General features: G+C 48.3%; 2 protein-coding genes across 3 annotated transcripts in view; both read right to left on the reverse strand.

The window, feature by feature from the left end:
- Positions 1 to 9,559, reverse strand: part of GFOD2 (glucose-fructose oxidoreductase domain containing 2) — a 32,702-nt gene extending 23,143 nt beyond the window's left edge. The window contains exon 1 of one of the 2 annotated variants that reach the window (XM_043600863.1): positions 8,835 to 9,559. In XM_043600863.1, the coding sequence (XP_043456798.1) occupies positions 8,835 to 9,042 (208 nt within the window). In that variant the 5' untranslated portion in view covers positions 9,043 to 9,559. The remainder of the gene's footprint in view (positions 1 to 8,834) is intronic. The other variant, XM_043600862.1, reaches the window with a different exon arrangement.
- A 1,374-nt stretch (positions 9,560 to 10,933) lies between these two features.
- Positions 10,934 to 23,406, reverse strand: part of RANBP10 (RAN binding protein 10) — a 65,330-nt gene continuing 52,857 nt past the window's right edge. The window contains exons 6-14 of the mRNA XM_043600860.1: positions 21,726 to 21,910; positions 19,187 to 19,299; positions 17,628 to 17,736; positions 17,369 to 17,517; positions 16,971 to 17,175; positions 16,108 to 16,229; positions 15,468 to 15,613; positions 15,056 to 15,167; positions 10,934 to 14,576 (exon numbers count right to left, since the gene is read on the reverse strand). Of these exons, the coding sequence (XP_043456795.1) occupies positions 14,446 to 14,576; positions 15,056 to 15,167; positions 15,468 to 15,613; positions 16,108 to 16,229; positions 16,971 to 17,175; positions 17,369 to 17,517; positions 17,628 to 17,736; positions 19,187 to 19,299; positions 21,726 to 21,910 (1,272 nt within the window). The 3' untranslated portion in view covers positions 10,934 to 14,445. The remainder of the gene's footprint in view (positions 14,577 to 15,055; positions 15,168 to 15,467; positions 15,614 to 16,107; positions 16,230 to 16,970; positions 17,176 to 17,368; positions 17,518 to 17,627; positions 17,737 to 19,186; positions 19,300 to 21,725; positions 21,911 to 23,406) is intronic.

Below are 23,406 nucleotides of genomic sequence, written 5' to 3' on the forward strand. Positions count from 1 at the left end.
TCCAGGCATCAAGCTTAATTTTTGAGCATGATAAAGGAGATAAAATAAAACCATGAAGGTCAATTTTAATTGTTGTTTTGCAAAACTTAGGACCTATTGGGGAAATAAGCAGGAATGCCTTCTATCAGGCCTTCAACGCCAGTCATGTACCAAGAATTAATTAGAAAGAGGTGTCTAATTGTCCCCCAGCCTTCCTTTTGGCCCCTCCTAACACCTGGAATTGAGCCAGTATGGCAGACAGGCGGTCAATGCCTGAGTACAAGAGCCAGACCCAAAGAGGAAAGACAACCACACCCCATCATCAGAGCATAAACATGAGGGGGAGTGAGGATATGCAGCCTGAGTTCTAAACTTCAAGTTCATAGCAGAGGGACTACCTACAGCATGTACTTAAGAGTCTGATATGATAACATGAATGCTTTTGGCAGGACTGCTTTCAGATAAATGTGTGAAAGTGTTTCTTTACTTGCATTTATGTTCCCATTAAAAAATAAAAGCCAAACTAAAGAAACAGGTGTTGAGTTTTACAAATTAGTTATGATAAATGTTTTGGTCCCTGGGTTTCAAAAATCCAGAGGCTCTCTGGAGAAGGTTTCATTTTCCTATGATTTGTTTTTTATTTTAACAGTGCCCACAGTGACTCAGTGACACGGTCACAGATTCCTACCTTCTCATTGTCAGCAAAAACACAAACAGGACAAAGGACAGATGTGCTATTCCCTCAGGTCCACAAGCTGATATGATGGTAAACTGTTAGGCAGCTACCACGTGATGGGGCACACCCAGAGCTGGCCAAAGACGACAGTTCCTTGACCCCCTGCTCCAGTCCACAAAGTGTCCTACGAGGGCACTAATGAAAGACCTAATGACCTGTTCAATGAGGCATAACTACCCAAGCTACAAAAGGGTCAGCTAAATTGGGTCATAAAGAAAAAATTTAACACCCACAGAAATATCTGGATTGCTATCAGGTCTAAAAGTTAGCTTCAGCTGATGATTACAGTAGGAAAAAGTACTTATTTACTGGCTACATTAAGTTTTTTTTTTTTTAAGATTTCATTTTATTACTGAGAGAGAGAGAGAGAGAGATAGCGCGCATAGGGGCGGGAGGTGGGACAGAAGGAGAGGGGGAGAGAGAGAATCCCAAGCAGGCCCAACATGGGGATCGATCTCATGAACCATGAGATCATGACCTGAGCCAAAATCAAGAGTTGGACAATTTACAATCCTCAGTCCTCAGTCCTCTCTCTTTTGAAGCAACATAATCTAATCCTTCAATTTCACTATAACCTTCATGCAAATATTAACTTCCAATTCCCAGCCTCAACAACTTGTTCCAGCTCTATCTCTACTAAATGTATAAGTGTCGACTGGAAATCCCCACATAAGTGACCTACCAGCTGCTCCCATCCCAAATGTGTCTTTCCTCTCAAACACAAACCTCCTTCTGCGCACCCCCACCCATTTCAGTGGCACACTATCCAGTCACCAGAGTCCTCTTCTCATTTATTCCCCAATATTTATAAGCACCACAATGAGTCAGGCATTATGCCAGGAGGTGGGACACAGAGCAGTGATCTAGACAGGCAGGCTAGGTCCCTGGAGCTTAGTTTCTATTTCTTGCTACACCCATAGCCGAATACCAAGGACTGATCTGACACAGAAACACAATGAGTGTTCAGAGATCTTTCACTGTAGCAGGCATGTGAACAAAGACTCTGCCTTTACTTTTAAATCACTTAGGTAAAGCATATTTGGCCGTGATGCATGTGAAACAGCCAACTGTAGAGAGGTGTATTACATACTTTGGTTTTACCTAGGGACCAAGAATGCACACTTAATTTACTGAAGTTTTCTAAGTGTTTTCCACCTTCAACATGGAGAAAAGTACTCTTCTCCTGGGAAAACTGGTTTATCTATGACAGTAATAGACACTGGATTTCAGTTTGGGACTTTTTTTTTTTTTTTTTTTTTTTTTTTTAAGATTTAAAATAATCTCTATACACAATGTGGGGCTCAAATTCGCAACCCAGAGATGAAGAGGTGCACACTCCACCAACTGAGCCAGCCAGGAGTCCCTTGGGTATAGGACGTTTGTAGGGCACCCTGGAGCATAGCAACTGAGACTGTCATTCTCTAATTCTGTGTTACATGGCTTCTGGTCACCAAACAGTTTAAATATGAAGTGGTTCTCTGGTGACTGGAAATGCCCAAAGCCCTTCACAAACATCTCCTTTTTTTTTTTTTTTAAAGTTTATCTATGTATCTATCTATCTATCTATCTATCTATCTACCTACCTACCTACCTAACCCCAAGAAGGCTCCACACTGTCGGCACAGAGCCCAATTTAGGGCTCAATCTCACAATCAATGAGATCATGAATTCAGCCGAAATCAAAAGTTGGACATTAACTGACTAAGCCACCTAGGTGCCCCACGTATCTCCTTCTTATATGCAAGAAAACTGCTTATCAACTAGGCCATGACCACACTCAGCTGTGGTTTCATTTAACGATCATCTAGCTATTACATGTGAAATCTAAAATAATCTAATCTCAGGACAGTCTTTGTCATACCACCTTTTCTTCTTTTTACCTTTTTTTTGGGGGGGGGGGGCAGGGGAGAGGGGAGATGTTTAATGTGTAATGGAGAAGACCAGTTATAAAACACAGCATGTATATGGGATATGCATTCCTGAAAACAGCCATTCATTTTATATTTTAGGATTTTTTGGTTATTAAATGATACACACAATGTCTTGTCTCACTATTGAGACTCTAAGCTCTTTTGGGACCAAGACTGGGTTTTATACGGTTTTAAGAAGAAAACAGGTTCCTGAAACCTCACACTTCAAGGTATTTTGGTAACAATCCCAGAACACTTTGGAAATTACTTAAAGACATTTAAGTGTTCTTTGAATAACAACCTTAGTATATTAGGGTTATTAGCCATTAAAGGAAAAGAGAAACAGAGATAGTTTTAAAAGAATAACCACCGGGGCGCCTGGGTGGCACAGTCGGTTAAGCGTCCGACTTCAGCCAGGTCACGATCTCGCGGTCTGTGAGTTCGAGCCCCGCGTCAGGCTCTGGGCTGATGGCTCAGAGCCTGGAGCCTGTTTCTGATTCTGTGTCTCCCTCTCTCTCTGCCCCTCCCCCGTTCATGCTCTGTCTCTCTCTGTCCCAAAAATAAATAAACGTTGAAAAAAAAACTTAAAAAAAAAAAAAAAAAAAAAAAGAATAACCACCATGACCAGAAGCAAGCTCAGGCCTGGAGGAACCAAAACAAGCCATTTACGCATACTGATTTAATTTTGAAAATAACATCGGATAAGGAATACTATGTTCAATCATTTTCTCCATTGTTCCAAAACATAAGCCACTGGCACAGGATTGTCAACCAATGCAAAAGGCTGAAAAGTAACAGGAAACATGGCTGTCTCTACCACCCCCCCTTCTCCCGGACAAACAAAGGATGCCTGAGAAGACAAACATTCTATCTCACATGCTCCCAGAGCTACTCCCAGAGAGGTCTCCCAGAGATGATAACCATTTCCTAGCAGGAACCACCACACCACCAGGCAGAAAACATTAACCACATGGAACATCCTCTAATATACTTTGGAACACTGTGCTACTAAAGCATCCATCAAAACACACTGAAGAGACCCTCAGGCTCAAGACTATCTATCAACAAGCACCAAAAACAACAACAACAATGAAACAGTCTTAGGCGGTGCCTAATTGGCTCAGAAGGAAGAGCATGTAACCCTTCATCTCAGGGTTGTGAGCCCATGTTGGGTATAGAGATTACTTACAAGTAAAAAATCTTAAAACAACAAAAAAAGTCTTAGAGAACACATAAGATGTACAGTGTATCCTTCATTTATACACATGAAAATTCATTATCTAGGTAACCACACTACTGTTTGGTTCTCTGACACCTCAGACAGGAAACAATAGTGCTGTCCTCTGCCAGTCCTCCTCCCCAGAACTTTAATACAGTCAGAGAGTATGAAGGGATGAAGGCTTGCAAAAAGAAAGTTCCAAATCGTCTTTTACATCAGCAAGAAACTCTTAGGAAGGTTTGTATTTTATTTATTTTTATTTTTAAAAAATTTTTTTAAATGTTTATTTATTATTATTATTTTTTTTAATTTTTTTTTTCCAACGTTTATTTATTTTTGGGACAGAGAGAGACAGAGCATGAACGGGGGAGGGGCAGAGAGAGAGGGAGACACAGAATCGGAAACAGGCTCCAGGCTCTGAGCCATCAGCCCAGAGCCCGACGCGGGGCTCGAACTCACGGACCGCGAGATCGTGACCTGGCTGAAGTCGGACGCCTAACCGACTGCGCCACCCAGGCGCCCCTGTTTATTTATTATTGACAGAGAGAGACAGAGCATGAGCATGGGAGGGGCAGAGAGAGGAGGAGACACAGAATCTGAAGGAGGCTCCAGGCTCTGAGCTGTTAGCACAGAGCCCAACACGGGGCTCGAACTCACAAACTGTGAGATCATGACGTGAGCTGAAGTCAGACGCTTAACTGACTGAGCCACCCAGGCGCCCCAGGAAGGTTTGTATTTTAAAATATATACTCATCATAGACAATTACTCTGTGTTCTTCTGTTTTTTGGGGTTTTTTTTAGATTTGTTTAATATATTGTGATTAAACTGTATTCATAACTTTGTATCCTGATTTTTTCACGTACCCATTCTGACATAAGCATTTTTTATGTTACCACAGTTTTTAAGGGTTGCGTATTTCACTGACTCCACGAACCAGCTTTTTATTTCTCTAGTGTTAGACAACTGTACTATTTTCAATTTATTTTGCTACAAATTATACACATTATGAAATTATGGTCCACAGGTTGTAAGATTTGCCTAACATTATTTTTTTTTAAGATTTTTTAAGAACTATTTTTTTTAATCTACTTATTTTGAAAGACAGAGAGGGAGTGAGGTGAGGAGGGGCAGAGAGAGACAGAGAGAGTGAATTCCAAGCAGGCTCTTGCACTGTCAGGGCAGAGCCTGATGCGGGGCTTGATCCCCCAAGCTGTGAGATCATGACCTGAGCTGGATGCTTAACTGAATGAACCACCCAGTCATCCTAAGATTTTATTTTTAAGTAACCTCTCCACCCAATGTGGGGCTGGAACTCACAACCCTGAGATCAAGAGTAACATGCTCTACTACCAAAAGAACCAGGCAGGTGCCCCAGCATTCTAAGCAAAATGTAATTGTGAAAGTAAATAACAAAAGATTCTGACGTTGCAAAGTGATATGGTAAATCTCAAAGCCAAGTAGAAGTGTTGCAGGTTCTATTTTGGGGTTATCTGTTCTCATGAGAAATTGAGAGCTGACAGTGTGAGAGTACCAGTTATCTCCAGCTAGGAAAAAGGACTGCATTCGATACCCCATTCCCATTCCTCACAGCCTTCATTCCTAATCTTTCATGGTAGAGGACGGGTAGAAACCCTTATGGAATAGCTGTGAGAAATAACAGGGGAGAGCTATCTCTCCCGCAATTCCTGTCTATCCTGGGTCCCAAAGAATGTGGCATTTTGTCAATGGCTACTCTGAAAACTTCAAGTATCTAGGACAAAGGCACTACTTGCAACTTTCCTTCTAAGAGAAGGATCTAAAGAACAAGTGCTTAAGGATAGAGTTTGAGTGTATTTAAGTAATGCAGGAATATTCATTTCTTCCTTCTGAATGTTTATTTAAACTGTATTATCTAAGTGTTTATTCCCATCCCGTGAGACAGAAATATTTACTTCATTTCTCATTTCTTTTGTCTCAGTTTATACAGATAATACTCGAGTGAGCTCATTCCTGACCTAATGGCTAATTCATAGTAAGTGTTAATGTCGGAAGTCTTAATGCTTTCACATTTTTCTCAGTATCTCTTATCATTCTGATTTTCATGAGCCCACTTTTTAAAAACACCCAACATTTAAATTTTTCAAGTAACTTGGATATTTGGACTCTTTTGGAATACAAAGTTGCTACTTTTTAATTTAAGAAAAATAATGTTCCATTGCTATGTTGTACATGAATTCTCAAAAATAGCAAAATCTGAAATTTTTTCCTAGAGACTGTCCTATTCCAACAGTGAATTTATCCAGGAATTGGACCTCCTACTATAAATATGCCTGAGTGACTTGTCAGACATCAGAAAGGCTCTTCTCCTACTTCTAAGTTAGTGGTCTCCGATTCCTGTGTTTTCTGAACACCAACATCTGTGTTACAACTTCTTTTATCAGATGGCACTGCATCTCTACTGCATTTCTCCTCTTACTGTATAACCAGAAAATCAGTTCAGTGAAAGTAGATCCTGTTAACATTACTGGTTTATCTGGTATGTTGGCCTGTTAAATACTGCTGATTACTTTATTACAGGTCAGATTTGATAACTGCCCTCAGCTGCCCCAGAAAACAGAGCTGATATTAAGCAATTATTTGTCCGAAGTTTCATTGCTATAGCAACGCAGAAACACTTTAAGAGTCTGTAAGTCCGTCTTTTCGTTTGAAAATCAAAAAGAAAATCAGTGTCTTTCTGATTATACAGAGGAGCTCAAAAAATGTACACCAATCAGTGGGGCACACTCACCACATTTACGCAATATCTTCTTCAACTGCGCATTCAAGAAAGTATTTGCACTTACATTCAAAGCATCCCACACAGCATCCAGTTCCACAGATGGTAATTACTCCCTTCCATCTTACCTTGATTTTGGCCTATTAGCCTGTCTTCTATCTGGGCCAGCACTAAAGTAATTTGAGTTTCTACAAAGAATACAATGATTTTCATAAAGCTTTTCTGACAGGATCTGATTAACAGTGCCAATTTTCCGCACAGATTACAAACCCTTCTAATAACACCACATTATATCTCTTGCTATATTTTATACAAAATATTTCCACAGATGAAAGAAAAATCAATAAAATGCACAGCCACAACATCACAGATAAGGTCTGGCAGTGATTTATGAACCTAAGACAAAGTTTGTTTCTTAAACTAATCTGACCTATTAACACCATCATACTTTAAATGTATCTCATCGCTCAGAGGGGGAAAGAAAACATACTGCAAAATCGAATATACGTTGATAATTAGTTTCATCAAGCTAGTAAGAAATTGACTTTGATGATTAGAATCAGGGACCATCTTCTAAAAATCACACACTTCTTTTGACGATATTACAAATCTTTATGTCTTTGAAGGGGGAGAAGGGGTGTTATTGCTAATCTTACTACTAGTGGATTCTAGTAATACTTAAAGAAATCATATATCTGAATTTCCCCCTCAAATAAATATAAGTGATCAGACTCAGACCAATCATTCCATAGGAAAAGTAGGACAACCGGGTGCTAAAAGAAAGCCTGACAACAGAATTTTTAACTGTAAAAATGGGGAGTCCAACAGAACTGTCTGCTGAAAATTTTCATCTCTTGGTCCAGTCTCCATATTCCAAGTCAAAACCCAGTACTTTTTTACATTTTCTGTAAAATGGATGGCCTTAATTAAAAAACTCTTTTGTTTGGGGTGCCTGGGTGGCTCAGTTGGTTAAGTGTCCAACTTCAGCTTAGGTCTTGATCTCGCAGTTTGTGGGTTGGAGCCCCGAGTCAGCTCTGTGCTGACAGCTCAGATCCTGGAGCCTGCTTTGGTTTCTGTGTCTCCCTCTCTCTCTGCCCCTCCCCCACTCGTGCTCTGTCTCTCAAAAATAAACGTTAAAAAAAAAAAAGTCTTTTGTTCCCTGGTGCACATAGCTTTTCAGAAGAAAAGGAGTTTGCTTATCAAGAATGAATCTAGCTTCCCCAACACAAAGACAACTGTCTTCTCCATATCTCAATAACGTGTTAAGTGTCTTTTCTAACTTAAATAGCGTTCCCTTCAAATGAAGGGTCATACTCTACAGGCTCTTCCTTCTGAGACCTTTATGCCCCACAGCCTACAAAAGTCTTCTGGGCAGTGCCCCAACTTGGTTCTGGATACTCACAGGGCACCCACTTTCTTCTATAAGATGGTTTATAACCTTTCCTGCTGTCTAGCTAATGCAACTTTAAACTTTTCTATTCTTGTCCCGTTCTTTACCTTTGGCAGCAGAGGGAAGGTAAACTTTTCACACAACCATTCACAAGTCCTGATCTCCCCACCCCCATTTCCTTCCACCTCATTCGTGTGATAACATCTTGATGGGAACACCTTACCTCACCTTTTGTCTCCGCTAGTCCATTTGCTTCCTTCCTGGGCTTCAAAGCTAGGCCAGGGCCACTGAGACCTGGCCAGTGGGCATTTTGTAACTGGCAGAGCCACCTGCACTTTCTGGAGTGTCCTTTCTCCCATCTGCCACCTGAACTCTCTTTCCTTAAAGTATTTACCTTCTACAAGTCCCATCTCACTCTGAAAGACGATGTACCAGCTACCCTATGCGCCCTTTGTCTGAGGCTTCCACACCTCACATCCTCGTCCACAAAGCGTCAGTCCTCACACAGGTAGGGTCTGCTCGGCACGAGGCAGGGGATCCTAGGTTTCCGCGTCCGGTAAAGGGATGGGTCATGGCCGAGGTCTTTTCAGGACACAAAATTCTACAATTCTATGACCAAATCTGTAGGTCCTATTTCTGCGGTGGGGAGGACAAACTCCGGGGCGACCCCCGAACTCGGCGACCGCGGTGGCAGTTAGAACTGCCCCCTCCAGCCCAGGCTATGAGCAGCCCCGCCTCCGACCTCGGGCGCCGGGCCGCGGAGGCCCGGACGACGCCCGCTGGCTGCCGCGCCATGCCCGCGCTCTCCTTCATCCTCACCCGCCGCCGCGGGCCCGCCTCTCACCTGGCATGCTGGCATCGCCCGTCCCGCGCTGTACCAGAGACCATGGGTCCGGACCGGTCTCGACCACCACCCGCCCGCCAAGAGGTAGGCTGGCGGGGACGCGCGGGCCCCGGAATCTAAAGCGCAGCCACCGGGAACGCGCCGCCTGGTTTCTAAGGAACCGGGAGCTCTGGAAAGGGAGGGGCGGGACGGCGAGTAGTCTGCGCATGCTCCTTGACGGGGGTGGGCCTGCGCTGGGAGGGGCCGTGATTGAGGGCTGCGCATGCGCGCATGCTCGCACTTTAGGGGCGGAGGTTAAGTGTCTTAGTTAGCCGAAGGGCTAGGTCCTTTATTTCCGGCGGTGGTGGCTGGTGGGCGAGGGTGTTACTGCGTCTACTTGTTTCGGGCCTCCGTCCCGCATCACAAACAACCAGGTTCTGGGAACTGTGGTAGGCCTTGGTTGTTCTGGAGAAGGAAGGTCTGGTGTTGGACACAACGACCTGTCGTTGCAAGCGGTAGTTCTCTTGAACTCGCCGTACTTCCTGGCCTCCTGACTCCTACTAATGACTCTGTCTTTTCTGTTCTCTGGTTCCTGTTTTCTTTCCTTTCTCTTCCTTTGCGTGTTCTTCGGTTGTTACTTACATGTTAGTGGTCCTACAGTGACCTCAGTGCCCCTGATATCTTTACTGGAGCCTGTGTCCTCCCAAGTCAATACCGTTTTGTAACAAGACTTCTCTTTAGTTCACCATATTGTCCGCTGGAGTAGTGAAACCTGTAAGCCTTACTGTAAAACAGGCTATGTTGGAAATGTAGGATTAGGGGTTGTTCCTACATGGGGAGCCCCTCCCCTGCTTTTCTGACTCCTGGTGAGTCTGGACCCCCACTCAGGTGGTATTAGGAAGGTGTCCCAGCCATGGTTCCAGAGCAACCTGTGACAATAGAATATGTCAGTTGAGCTGAGGCAGTTATTCTCAGAACTGCTGACCAACCGGGTCCAACTGCTTTAGGAGACAGGACTTCCTGCCACTGCTGCCACCTTCCGAGCATGGAAGACTCCCAGAGTGATGAGAAATTGTAACCTCTAACCTCCCTCTTCTGATAGGGTTTTATCCCCTTAATCTTTTCCCCTGGATCCTGAACAGCCATGCAGAATCAAAATATGCTTGTGCTTGATATTTCTGTTTCTGTCCCAAGATTCACCCTAGAACAGGGTTTCTCAACAGTGGCACTGTTGACATTTTGAGCCTGATACTTCTTTGTTGTTGGGAGCTGTCTATGCATTGTAGGATGTTTATAGCATCCCTGGCCTCTACCCAGTAGATGCCACTAGCCTAGCACTCCACCCAAGTTGTGACTACCAACAATATCTCCAGTCACTGCCAAGTGTTCCCTGGGGGGGGGGGGGGGGGTGGAGGATAAAATCACTCCCTGTAGAGAACCACTGGAGAGAAATTAATCTACTCTGGCTTTATGGAACCAGGACTTTTGTTCTTAATCTAACATTCCTTTCTTCCCTCCACAGTAACTTTTCCCTAAGAGAGTTCTGTCGAGTAAGAGTCTCATAAAATAACCGAGTGAAGCACGCATGTACTGTATCCCTCTCTGTCAAGCCTGCCCTATATGTGCTATAATCCCCTACCTCCGTGGGGTAGGATTAATCACATTTTAAGGGTGGGGAAACTGAAGCTGAGAAAGGTTAATTTTCCAGTTAGTAAACAGAACTAGGATTTGGAGTATGAGTGCTTTCTCCTCAAACTGCCTGGAAGCTAATTCAATAACCCTCAGAAGAGCTCTGACTACCCAGTGTTTGGGATTAGTGTATTTGGAGTCCATTAAAATCTTACCCTGTGGACAGGAGGACCTGTGGCCACCTTTTGGAAGCTAATTTGCTCCTTGTTTGTCTTAGATGAAAGCTGTCTGGGGGGAGAAAGCTGAAGCCTAAGTTCCTATCCTCTTTGGGCTCTCGCAAACACCTGAAGTCTTGAAGGTTCCTGAAGGGTACCAGGGGCCTGGCAACCTAAGAGGTGGGCTGAGAAGGGACCAAACTGTCAAAACAGACTGTGCCACACATAGGGTACAAACCCCAATAAGACTCAAAACAGAGACTAGACACTCGTGACTGCTCATGGATGTATATTTTAATAAAAATAATTCTGTCAAAATACAACAGGAGTTTTTTCATTTCTCAAGTACAATTTAATAGGATGTTTTGTGTTAGAATTCTCTCTAAACCCTCCCACAAGTTTCATGCTAATGCCAAGTATCAACTCGCAAGGACAAAGGCAGAACCAGTGTGCACAATGTGGAGGACATCTGTTTCAGCTGTAGTTACTAATGGAGGAAAACCCTATGCAAAGAGGTGGCACCTGAGGCAGCCAGAGTCCATGAACTGGCCACAGGTCCGGTGCACGGGACTGGCAGTCAAGTGGGGGCTCTGCTGCCTGGCTGCCACATGCATGCATACCTGAGTTGTGAGCAACCAAAGGAACTTTCAGCGCTGACAATTCTCTGCCTCATCTTCTTTGTGCTTGCTGAAGGGGTAGGAAGGTGCTGGGTGGCTGGGCAGTCCCCACTTCCCCATCTCTTAGTGTCCCTGTTCTGGCAGCCTACCCCCCAGCCACAGACCCATGTGGGTGAGGATCAGAGGTTCTGGCTTTCTTTGCATCATCTGCCAGTGTCCGCTCTGGAAGGTAACATCTGGTGGCACAAGGGGAAAAGGTAAACAGGGAAGGCTGCTCCCCCAGGGCTGGATGACCCAACAGAGCCAGGTCTTCTTCCTGTCCTCTTGGGTCAGGTCCAGCCCTTCACTGGGGCTCCTCCCAGGTGCCTTCCCCACTGTTGGCTCCCAGACAACAGGCTGGTAGGACTGGGTGTGCATAAGGGGCTCCTCTGGCTGGCAGGCAGCCCTGGACTATCAGCAAGATAGTGGACTCAAGCAGCTTGGTTTTGATCCTCTCCATGGCTTGTGGGGCAAAGGCTTATGTCCCAAAGGTAAGCTGTCCAACTGGGACAGAGAGCCCCTCTGGAGAGGAACAGAGTAAACAACTTGGACTCAGCTGAAACAGAGAGATAAGGCACAGAAAATGGGGAGATGGCCATGGGAACTGAGCGCGAGCCAGGTGGACACTCAACCCCAAGCAGCACACAGCTGTCCCGGGCCCTCTTGGGCCCTCTCTCAGCTGCTCCACAATTCAAGCCCAGCCACCCATCCCCATCCCTGACACACCCCTGAAGATACCAGCTGCTTAGACACTGCTGGGGGCCTCACCAGCCTAAGCCTTTCACTCACTATTTGGCTTCAAGACTAAACAGTGTCATACAGCCCATGGGGATGAGGTTAGTCCCAGCTCTGCCACTAACCTGCTCTGTGACTTTGGCTAAGTCATTTAATCTCCCAGGCCTGTTTCCTTATTAAACGAGAGGACTGGTGGAGTAGATGGTCTCTGAACCCCATTCCAGCTAAAAAAAGCCTCTGGTTTTAATGCCCAATCCTGCTCAGCTCTGATCATTTTAACACCTTGATGTTTTTAACCTCTGCATTTGGGAGCTAGCCATCCCCAGCCTCGCACAGGATGAGTTTTCCTTTACAGACATGACAACACCTCTCCAACAGGCCATGGTCTGTGGGGTGCCAGCCAAGGCCCTGGTGGGGACCAAGAAAAAGCAGCAGCTTATAGGATCATGCCCCAAGGCAGAACTCGGGGAAAGCACAGGGCCAGGGCCCTTACCCCCATCACGAACAGTTGGTCCAACTGAGTCACATTTCTTGTCCAGCTATGGGCGTGACAGGCAATGAATCTCAGGCTGTACCAACCATCCCTATGTCTGCTGCCAGAGAGCAGGAGCTTATCTAGCCTTTTCCCAGGCAGGGACTCAAAGTTCAATTTCTGGCCTTGCCCCTTGGCAAGGGCTACCTGTGCACTCCCTCTCACTACGAAGCAGGTGGGGAAAGCCCAGCCCCTCCTGGTGCTCCTCTGGGTAGGCCTCCTCCTTTTCCTCCTCCTGGGCGGTCAGTCCTCTCCACTGATGGCTTGCTCAAGTCCCAACAGTCATCTCAGCCCTTCCTCTCCTGATTCCCTGATGGCAGTACCGGGACTGTTTCTACCCCACCAGCTGTGAAGATCCATCTGAAACGGCTGGTGGGACATTTGTAGAGCCCATGAGGTCCCTTCCTCTGGCCAACAAATACTCATAATAGTCTTTTCTAAGAGTGGCTGGGACCAAGCTGCAGGGAGCTGCCTGGCACAGCTGCAGTGAAGCCTGGCTTAGTAGGTCAAGAGTTCCATCCACTCCAGCAACTGGTGGCCCAAGTATCTGCCTCCACAAGGTCCTAGCTTCACAACAGAAAACATGGATTCCATCAGAGCTGTGCAGAGATGGTGAAGATCCAGGCAGAAAGAAGGCAGTCCCTGTACTCAAGGGTCTCTGTCCTGGAATGGAGACATCCTCCCCGCAGCCTGACACACAGCAGCTCTCGAGTCAAAGGCAGGTAGTTTCCAGGCAATCAATTTAGAGTAAATGAATTATTTGGCCATCTTAACAAGGGAAAACAGGATGCTGAGTGGGGGGAGAAAGGGAGGGGCAAGGTAGGCAGTGAGAGGCAGGGTAGAACGGTAGATAGCGTGCTGGCCAAGGACCCTCTACTCCCTTGCTTTGCTGTTAGCCCTGGGCCAACCAACTCATTCCTTCTCTGAAGCCTCAGCCCTATAGTTGTCCACCCAGCCCAACTCTCAGGGGCCTAGGGACCCACACCTTTCGGATGCTGCAAACCTGCCCACTAAGTGGCCCCCCAAAGCCTGCTGGGCTTCCAGGAGCTGCAGCTGGGCCTGTGGCTCAACAAAGGGGAAGCCTGAAATAAATCACTTGGCTGAGGTGACAGAGATGATTCTTTTTTAATGAGTTGGTCTCAAATAAAAACATATGGTGTCCGGACAGCCTCACCCAAGAGGTGCTGGATCACTAACACTACGATAAATACTGTGTCTTTTTTTAATATATATATTTATATATATAATCTCATTTTTTTTTTTTTTACTTATGAAAATAGTAAGCTATCACCAACTTGGATAGGCTTCATCACTAAATGAGCAGAAACCAGCTCAGCACAAGCTCTCCAGAGATAAATACTGGTGGCTCAGTCAGGAGGAAAAAAACAAAAAGATTTAAAAAACCCCAACCCCTCCTCAAAACAAAACCCCCCTTTCAAACTAGAAGGCGCTACATGAGAGCAACCAGCCAATACTGTGTCAGAGGCCGCTGCACGCGAAGACAGAGACTGAGGGCTGGCGGGGGGGGGGGGGGGGCGGGAAGGGAGGAAGGAAGAAAGGGAAGAGAAGAGAAGAAAGAGAAAAGAGAAGAGAGAAAAGAGAAGAGAAGAGAGAAGAAAAGAAAAGAAAAGAAAAGAAAAGAAAAGAAAAGAAAAGAAAAGAAAAGAAAAGAAAAGAAAAGAAAAGAAAAGAAAAGAAAAAAGAAAAGAAAAGAAAAGAAAAGAAAACAGAGTTGGGGAGGCCAGGCAGGAGGAATGGACTCTGCCCATGGCTTCCAGGTCCCTGCGCCAGATGCCTATGGAGGGCAGGGCTGCTCCAGCCCTGGGGCTGAGGAAGGGCCAGGTGGGGCCAGCCAGCGTGGTCAGCTAGTGCAAGTAGTCGTCGACTCTGGCAAAGGAGCAAGATCCCAGGCCCGCTCTGGCCATGAGCCGTAGACATTCAGATGCCTGACCCAGGGCGAGCATCAGAGGGGGCTGCTTTGGCAGGTTCTGAGACTCTGTGAAGGAGAGACAGGCCTGGTAAAGCTCTGCCCAGGAACTGGGCTCAGGTCAAAGTTCCCTTGGAAGCACAAAGTAGGGGTAGTGGACAAAATCTCTTAGAACATGGTGTTCTTAGATATGGTGTTCACATATCTCTGTGTGAGTATGTCCCAGCCACCAGCCCATGGCCATGCAGCCATGCTAGGAACCTGAGGACCTTAACTTTCTTTAGAGCAATGTGTTGGCCCAGGCCTATAGACACAGGCCAGAGTCTATCATGATCTAGCCAGCCAATTCAGCTGGTCAAGATTCAGAGGTCAAGATTTAGGTTCTAAATGGAACCTAAATGGAAGCCCAAGTCCTGTGGGCTACCAGAGAGTGCCTGGGCAGAGCACACTGCCCTAATTTGGACAAATACCAGCAAACCCCAGGGAGAGAGGGAGGAGCCACTCTAGGCATTCATGGACCAGCTTCTGTTTTTGTTAGATCTGCTTACCTAAAATGGCGCTGTTGAGGGCAGCACACACAGGCTCCCTCTGGATGGGGTCAAGCTGCTGGCCAACTGGGCAGCTCCAGGGATCTGAGTATGCCAGCAGGCTAAATGCATCCTAAGGGACAGGACATTCTTGAGAGGACTGTGGCACACGCCACACACATACACACCTCCATGACTCCAGGGGCATACAGAGCCCTGCATGGTGCCCTGTGAGCATAGGGTCAGAAAGGACTGTGCCTTCCCCAGAGCCTAGAGAGAGTAGCATATACCCCCAAAGTCCTGCTTCCCATTGTGGACTTCACTAGGACCCACTCTGTCCTGCTGCTGCTGCCCCCACAGCCCTCCCAGAGTCACCCTGCTCCCTCCCCCACAATGGAGGCCTGCTCTGTATGAAGGTCAGGTTGTTCTATACCTGCAGCATCTCCGTGTGGGCCAAATTCTTGCCATACTCCCGGCCCAGCTGCTCACTCAGTGCTTGCAACTCGCGACCAAACAGGATAATCCTTTCTGTGGCAGCCTGGTTGCCCCCACAGAGCTGCCGCCGAGGATGCCCATCATCTGCACCCAGAGCCCAGCAGAGAACAAATCAGGAAGAGTAAGGAGAGAAGGGGAGAACTGGGGTGGGGGCCCCAAAAGGAACATGGCGAGAAGGACCTTGGGGAGACTGCCAGAGGCAAGTTAGGGCTGGGAGGAACAGGTGGATCATCTGTAGCTAAGGTGCTTTTAGTCCACCAAGCACATCATCTAGGGGTCTAGACTTAAAACCTTTCCCTTCTCCCACCCCGTACAGATGCACGGGTGTTCATAAGAGTGCCCACCCTCACCAACTGCCTCTAGCCTCAGACACAGGGGCCCTGATCTTGGCAGCAGGCCAGGGGCCTTCCCGTTTCAACCACCCATTCATGATCGGCTAAGGCGGCAGTGGACCAGGTCTGGTTAGAGTTTCTCAGGCTGTCAAAGCCTGCCCTTCCCAATCCCTTCCTGGGGGACAGAAGACATCTGGATAGAGCCATTACCACCCAGGGATCACCATGCTGAGCCATCATTCTTACCCATGCTGGACTCATCTGTCTGCAGGTCCTCATGCTTGTAGGCGCCATTGACAATGTGTGTGGACACACTCTCCAGCACACCATTGGGGTAATGCTCTGCTTCCATCTCCATCTCACTGTCACTGTGGAGAAGGGTTGAGGTGGGAGTTGGCCAGAGGGATGTGGCTGGAGCAACCTGGTTAGGCTTCCATTCAGGCTTTAGCCACAGATTGCTGTGGGTAAACCAAAGGACCCTAGGAGCATGAAAGGCTTCCCAGGCTCCAACACTCGGACCCTAGTGTGACACCAGCTATCCCCAGAGGCCTGTCATCTGATTCTCAATCTTGTCTCAAAGCTGCCTCTGCGGCTCTCCCCTTCCTGGACTTCCTCTGAGTTGGTGCACCCCTTCTACACATTCCTCCCCTACCCCCCAGTGACCAGAGACCCCTGATAAGAATCTCTAGGTGTCAAACCCAGGTCAAACCTGAGGCATGCCTGGGGGCTGCTGAAAGTCACCTGCAGTCTACAGCCTAATACCTCTGCTGCCCAACCTATCTGACCTCCAGCCCCACCCAGCAAAAGTTTCTTTAGTGTAGACCCTAGGGGTTCTGCCAGGTCTGCTCCCAGGAGACCACATTCTCAGCCTGGCAGTACCAGTGCCTCTGGAAAAAGTCAGGGCCAAAGAAAGTGGCAGCTGGATCATGGGTAGGGCCAGAAGCTGGAGCCAATGCCTGGTCTCGCAGGTCAGCAGCCACTACTCCAGGCACAGACTTGGGATGGAGGTGGGGGTGAAAGACAGGGGGTGGCACTTAAAGGACAGGCTGCAGTGAGCCCAGCTGGTGCAGAGCAGAAAGCAGGAGGAAGAAGCAGAGCAGGACAGGCACCTGGTCTCCTGGTTACTGGTGCTGCTGTGGGGCTGGGACTTGGTGGAATCTGTTGAGTTGGACTCGGAGTAATTGACGGAGGATGGGGATGAGGAGGACGAGGAGGATGAGGAGGAGGAGGAGGAGCTGGGTGCAGGGTATTTACTGTGGTTCTGTTTGCTCTTCGTGGATGCGACGCCATTGCTGCAGCTGGGACTGTCTGCTCCTAGAAACCAGGGGGTAGTCAGAAGAAGAGGGGCAGTTTGCCATCAAATGGGGTCTCAGGAATAACCACAGTGGTCCCATTTCCCTTCCCCCAAATCCAGCAGCGAGCCCTGAGCCCAGCCCAGGGAAGGGCATATGGGTGGCCTTTCTTCTCCACACCAGTTCTTCCCCGAGCCCTCTGGAGAGTGGCTGACCTGTGTTGTGCATGTGGGAACTACTAGGGCCGTGTCGGGGGCTGAGGCTGGGGGAGCCAGGGTAGCTGTCCTGGGACTTGGGGCTTCGGGAGCTCAAGCTGCGGACCTCACTGTCAGTCCCATTCACCATCTCCACAAATTGTCGGCACCTGCAGAGGGAGCAGAGCGGCAATGCTCTGGGCTTGGTCTGGGCTATATGTTCCGACCACCAGCTGGGAGGGGCTGGGCTATGGGGCAGCTGGTGGTGCCCAAAACTTACTTGAGCATGAAGAGCAGGTTAGGGTTATGCTCCAGCAGTCCTGGATAGAAGCGTTGTGTGGTCTCAATGGCCTCACCCACACGGCCCTCCAGCACCAGCTTCTGGATCTCTGCAGAGAGCAAAAGTATGGCAGTGAGTGAGGGGCTGTAGAGCTCCTTCATAGTCACATGCCTACAATACTACCAGCCCCGAGCATGGACTAGCCAATGGTCAGGTGGGCCAGCTCAGAGTAGCATGATGGTTGAGATGCTCACAGAAGAGGCTGAAGGAAGAAACTGGCCTCCCAGCCCCAAAATAGACCCTGGTTTCTGTCAAGTGTCGGGAGTCTTCAAAGAATAACAGGGGAAAACAAGTGGGACTCAGTGCAGAGGCAGGAGAGCAAATCTGGAGGCTTGCTCCTGTGGAGGTCAGTTCGCCAGGGACCTGGGCATGGGGAGGGGCTCTGGCTGTGGGAACATGATCTGGGGTTGGGCACCCAGGCAGCTTGGTGGCCCTAGGGGCTCCTCTTCAGATAGACTTCTCTCCTGTCAGGCTTCACAGGGGGGTGGCAAAGGGAGCACAATGGTTTCTGGGCCAGGACCCAAGTCTTGGCAGTCTTCAGGGGCTGCAGAATGCTCCCTGCTGGGAGAGGAGGTCATCCTCCTCACACTGGCATCTCTGACGTTGACACCTTTCAGGCCATCAGCATCTTGCTCTTGCTCTGGGGCCTGGTGCATCTTGCTGGGAGCGACTTCTGGGTCTGAGGCTCTCATTCGTAGATCCCAAGTCTGGGATCCCTTTCCGTCTGTCTGGCTGGGCGTAGCTTCTCTGGGAGACACAGACACATGCACATACACAGAGACGACAGGCTCAGAGAGACGCAAGCAGGCACACACAGACACACATCCACACACACCCATTCTCCCTCACTCTCCTCTCCTCTTCCTATCTCCTTACTGGGCTCTGTTTCCTCTTTCCCAACACCCTCCTTCCACAAAAGAGCCCCAAACACACAGTATGCAGGCCAGTATGTACACTGGGAAAGTTTCCTTTGACTCCTTCCTTCGGTTGTCTGCAAAAGGCAGGACCAGAGGTGGGAGCAGAGAGAGGTGCCATCGCAGCAGCCACTGAGAACCAGCCTTCACCCTGTCTGACTACTTCAGTCCTTTTTCTGGCCAGGAACAAGCAGAACTACTAAAGCTGAGTAAACGGGAAAGGCAGGACATTGGTCTGGTAAGATGCAAACACACTCTTCCAAAAGACCAGGAACAGGAGGCTGAGTAGAGGCCAGGATTTGGGGGAAGGAAACAAGCATGGAGGAGTGGGATCCAGCCATACCAGGCCCCAGCCTGTGCTGGGCCATCAGAGTGTGTAGTGAAGAGGCTTCACTGAGAAATTCATTCCCATGCTGCTGGGCTGGGGCTGTGGGCTAGTCTCCTGGTGGTAAGGACCAGAGCTGAATGGACTCCTGACAGGTTACCCAAGGCTGGCATGAGCCAGAGAGCAGAGTTAGGGATAGGTGAGGGAGGGAGGGAGGGAGGGAGGGAGGGAGGGAGAGAGGAAAGGAGAATCAACCTTACTTTGTCTGTTCTTTATGGATGCTTGTTCTTCCTGAATCGGGGTTTCAGTCATTCGGGCAAAAGCTGTGGCCGTGGCACAATACCCATGATGCACCAGGTAAGATGAGACCATGCTAGAAGAAAGGAAATGCTCAAGGTGACACTTTAGAACTGCATTTCTCACTGACCACCTGAAGGGACAAACTATCTCCCTGTCTGGGCTCCCTTACACACATCATGGAGGTCCAACCTCCACAGAATAAGAATAAAGAGGCTGAAACAAAATGAAAACTTCCCCCAGTGCTCATGCAGTCAGGCTGGAGAAGGGCTGGTCACCAGAGCTGTCCTGGTAGCTTGGAGGAGGGGATGCAGTTTCTCTGCAATATGCTGCCCACAAGTGGGCAAATATGATAACAAAAATACACACACAGGCACATACCATCTCCTTACAGAAACAGGTGCCTCCTGTGAACTGCAGCAAGCCCAGAGCTGGCTGATAGGCTCTCTGAGGGCTTCCTGGAATGGCAGCTGGCCAATCAGCCCGGGAGCTGCCCAGACAGAGACGATGTGTGCCATGTGCGTACCCTCTGTAGACACAGAAACTCCTCTGCAGGCTGCCCCGTGTGCCCAGCATAAGCACTGCAGCTCACCCAGTGAACTTAGCCCTCAGGAGTGCTGGCTCTAGCGGGTGATGGGAAGCTAACCCATGACCCAAATTATTCCACAATATGCCACAAGTCAGGGGCTCAGGAAGCCAAGATATAGGCATCGATGCAGCCAACAGGAACACAATTTTTGGGAAATGGCCTGGAGAAGCCCAACACCCAGTAGCCATTTAATCCCACCACAGCTGGCTGAGTGGTGGCACATGTGCGTATATGTGTATGCACACATGCAGAGCAGAAGGATGAGCCCTCACATCTGATGTGTACGGAAGTGAATACCTTGGTGTAAATGTGTCTGATGTCCTTATTGTAATTGCCAAACACAAATGTGAAAGGCATAGAAGTTCAGGTGTGTGTCCCCTCATGTTTTAAAGGGTGAATGAGATGATACATATAAAGTGCCCAGCACAAAGTAAGAAGTCAATGAAATAAACCTCCTAAATAATAATTATAATAACTATGTTATTATTATTATTATTATTATTATTATAAACACAAGAGCAAACATTTTTGACAAAACATGGTTCAGATGAATGGTCCACATGCACATCAGATGCCACTAATATGATGGTCCAGTGACTCAATAATTCCACTTCTTGAAAGGACACCAAGAAAATAATCTTAAATATGAAAAACTCTTTACCTACAAAAATGTTGCCTATACAAGCAAAAGAGAGGAAATAACCTGAACCACCAAGGAGCTCACCAAGCTCACCAAGGAGCTTGTGGTAAATTTGTCTCCAAGATAATACAGCCATTAACAATGTTCATAAAATGAAGTCATATGAAATCACAGGATACAGCTTATATGTAGGTCGTGGCAAACACTCCATATGAACACCCACCGGCACACATATACACACATATAAACAAACACACTGTAAGCTGAGACTATCATTCCCTCCCCCAAATAGCTGGAGCAGCTCCACCTCTCCCCTTGCCTGTCCCAGCAAGCCTGTGTCAGGGACTGGCATATACTGGCTAGTCCTCCAAGGAAGGGCTTCTCAATAGTTCTGAGGGCTGAAAACAAGACAGTGCTGCTCCTCCTGAGAAGGGTCTGGCCACATAGCCCCTGCCTCAGCCCTCCCCTATAACCTGCCTCAACATTAATCCTTTAAGAAAGGAAGACTGCACAAAGAGCTCAGTGTGCAACCCAGCCCCACCTGAAAGACTCTGCTACCTGGGTGCCTCTGTGGGACAATAACCAGGGCTAGCGGAAGCCCAGATCTTCCCTGATCACCCTTGGGAGCCAAGCTAATAAGCTAACCCACCTCCTGGAAGAGAAGGTACTGGTTACTGCCTCACTCAGGCCTGCAGCTGGCAAGTAGAAGGGAGACCCAAACCTCGCCTCCCTTGGGATGCAGCAAGACTGGTTTCCAGGACAGTTCAGCAATTAACCATCCAAGAGCCAGACAGGCTGGCCTCAGGATGATTCTCTTCCCACCACCACTGCCAGGAATGTGTGGAACTTAGCTAGATGATGACCCTGAGAGGTGATCTCAGGCAACAGTCACAGCATGATGGATATTCCCTATGGTGGAAAAAAGTCCACAAATGAAGAGACCACAGGGCATCCTAGTACATCCTCTGCAAAATAACGTGGGGAAGGAAAACAGTTCTGCTGGTGATATTATATGACAGAGCCTTCCAATCCAGTTGAGGGGGCAAAGGTTTAGTTAGGAACAGATCTGGAGAAAACTGAGCAGAAGCTGTCCATTCACTAAGAGGGAAGCCAGAGAGCAGCAGGCAGAGTCACCCTGGGAGTGCTTTCCAGAAGGAAGAGATACCCACTAGAGTTCATAGGTGTAGTTTGAAGCAGTACAGGGGCCTATAGGAGGAGAATGAGGCCCTTGGGATGGGCCAGGGCTGGGTAAGGGCGGGAGTGGGGCACTCACTTCTGCAGCACCGCCTGCCACTCTCCAAGCCGGGCACTGATGGGGAAGCAATGGACAGTGCCTTGGACCTTGGCACGCCACTCCCGCATGTAGTCCTCAATGTCAAACAGGAAGGGCTGCTGCCCAAAGTTGGCGTCCACAATCTCCCCAGGTGTCTGCAGGCCTACGGTGGGGTAGAGGTTGGCCTGAGGAGGAGAATGAAATGTCAGTTGGGCCCTGAGTGCAAAGGGGCAGCAGGACCTCGCCTTACCTCTGGTGCAGAGAGGGAAGGCGCTGGCTCCTGCAGGCCACTACTCCGGCTTTGAGAGAATTGCAGTAAGGCTGGAGGAGGCAGGGCTAAGCCACATTCTGCCCACCTGCCTACCAGAGACGCTATTCCCCAAAGCTTCAGGAGAGAAAGCAAAAGAAAATCAAGCCAGGCTCGAAGTGGAGTCTCCTGCCCTGCATCAGAGGTTATGGTGTCCCCAAAGCCCAAGGTCCCCCTTTGGGGCTCATCCAGGACACATGGGAGGAAGGCCAGGCTCCACAACCCTGCAGGTGTACCCATGAAGATCTGCTACATGGGCGGATAATGACTCCTTTCAGAATGATCTAAGACCAAGGATCCCTTTGCCACAAAAAAAAACGAGTATATGACAGGGCAGGAAGGGATGCGGGAGACAGGAAAGGAAGGCGGGGAGGAGGAGAGCATGGCAAAAGGGGGTAGGTGGTTTGGACCCCCAGATGCTGGCAAAGGGTAAAGAGAGGCCACTGCCCTTCCTGTCAAAAGCTCACTAACAGGAGGATCTTCTGGCCAGTGAGGTTTGGTCATGTCTCTCTGTGGGTGTGGGGCTCCCTGTTTTCCATTATATGCTGCCATGGCCAGTTTTTGCCAGATCACTCCCTCACTCAGTGCTTCCTGTGGCTCCCCATTGCTAGTCAAGTGTCTCGCCAGCCTCCTCCTCATTGTCACTGGGCCCCAGTCCTCTCTCCCACCTTCCATCCTCTGGCCATTTGTCTGTCATTCCTCAGTATCACGTGCTTTACTTTACTGAACACTGGGTTTACTGAATACTGTGTTCAGCCCACCACAACCTTGAATCCTAAGATCTCTAGCTTCCTTCCTTTCCCCTCCCAACCTCCATGCCATAGGCAAAGCCCACCCTCTCCAGCAAATCTTACCTATCAATGCCCTCAGTGACACCCCCTACCTTGAAGCAGCCATACACTTTCTAGCACCTGATGACTGCCCACATTCATAGCTCTAAAACTAGACCATTCCCTAGCCAAGGTCAGAATTCTCCGTCTGTTCTCTTTGCCTGAGACCTCTTTGCCAGACCCCTCTCTGGTGCTTCCAGGTAAGGAGAGAAGGATTCTGATCTACAGATAAGAGTTTCTAACAGGATCTTGAGAGCTGTAGTCTGGGCTTCAGAAGGCCTCGCAGATACAAGGGCATTGCTAGGGCATCACAGGGGTGCTCAGGATCCCAAGGCTACCACTGGAGTCAGCAAACCTCTCCTCCTTCCCGAACCCAGCCAGGGTACACAGAGCCAGTCCAGACTCCCAGAAGTCTGGGTGGAAGCCTTGCATGTGACGAGGCCTGCGATGACTCATAATAATGAAGGACTAGGGTGCAAGAGATGGGGATGAGTCCTGAACTCAGCCAACAAGAAACCTCACCCTTTTCTAAGAAAAGAAAACC

This window comes from Prionailurus bengalensis, chromosome E2 (genome assembly GCF_016509475.1).
Source record: "Prionailurus bengalensis isolate Pbe53 chromosome E2, Fcat_Pben_1.1_paternal_pri, whole genome shotgun sequence".
Lineage (NCBI taxonomy): Eukaryota > Metazoa > Chordata > Mammalia > Carnivora > Felidae > Prionailurus > Prionailurus bengalensis.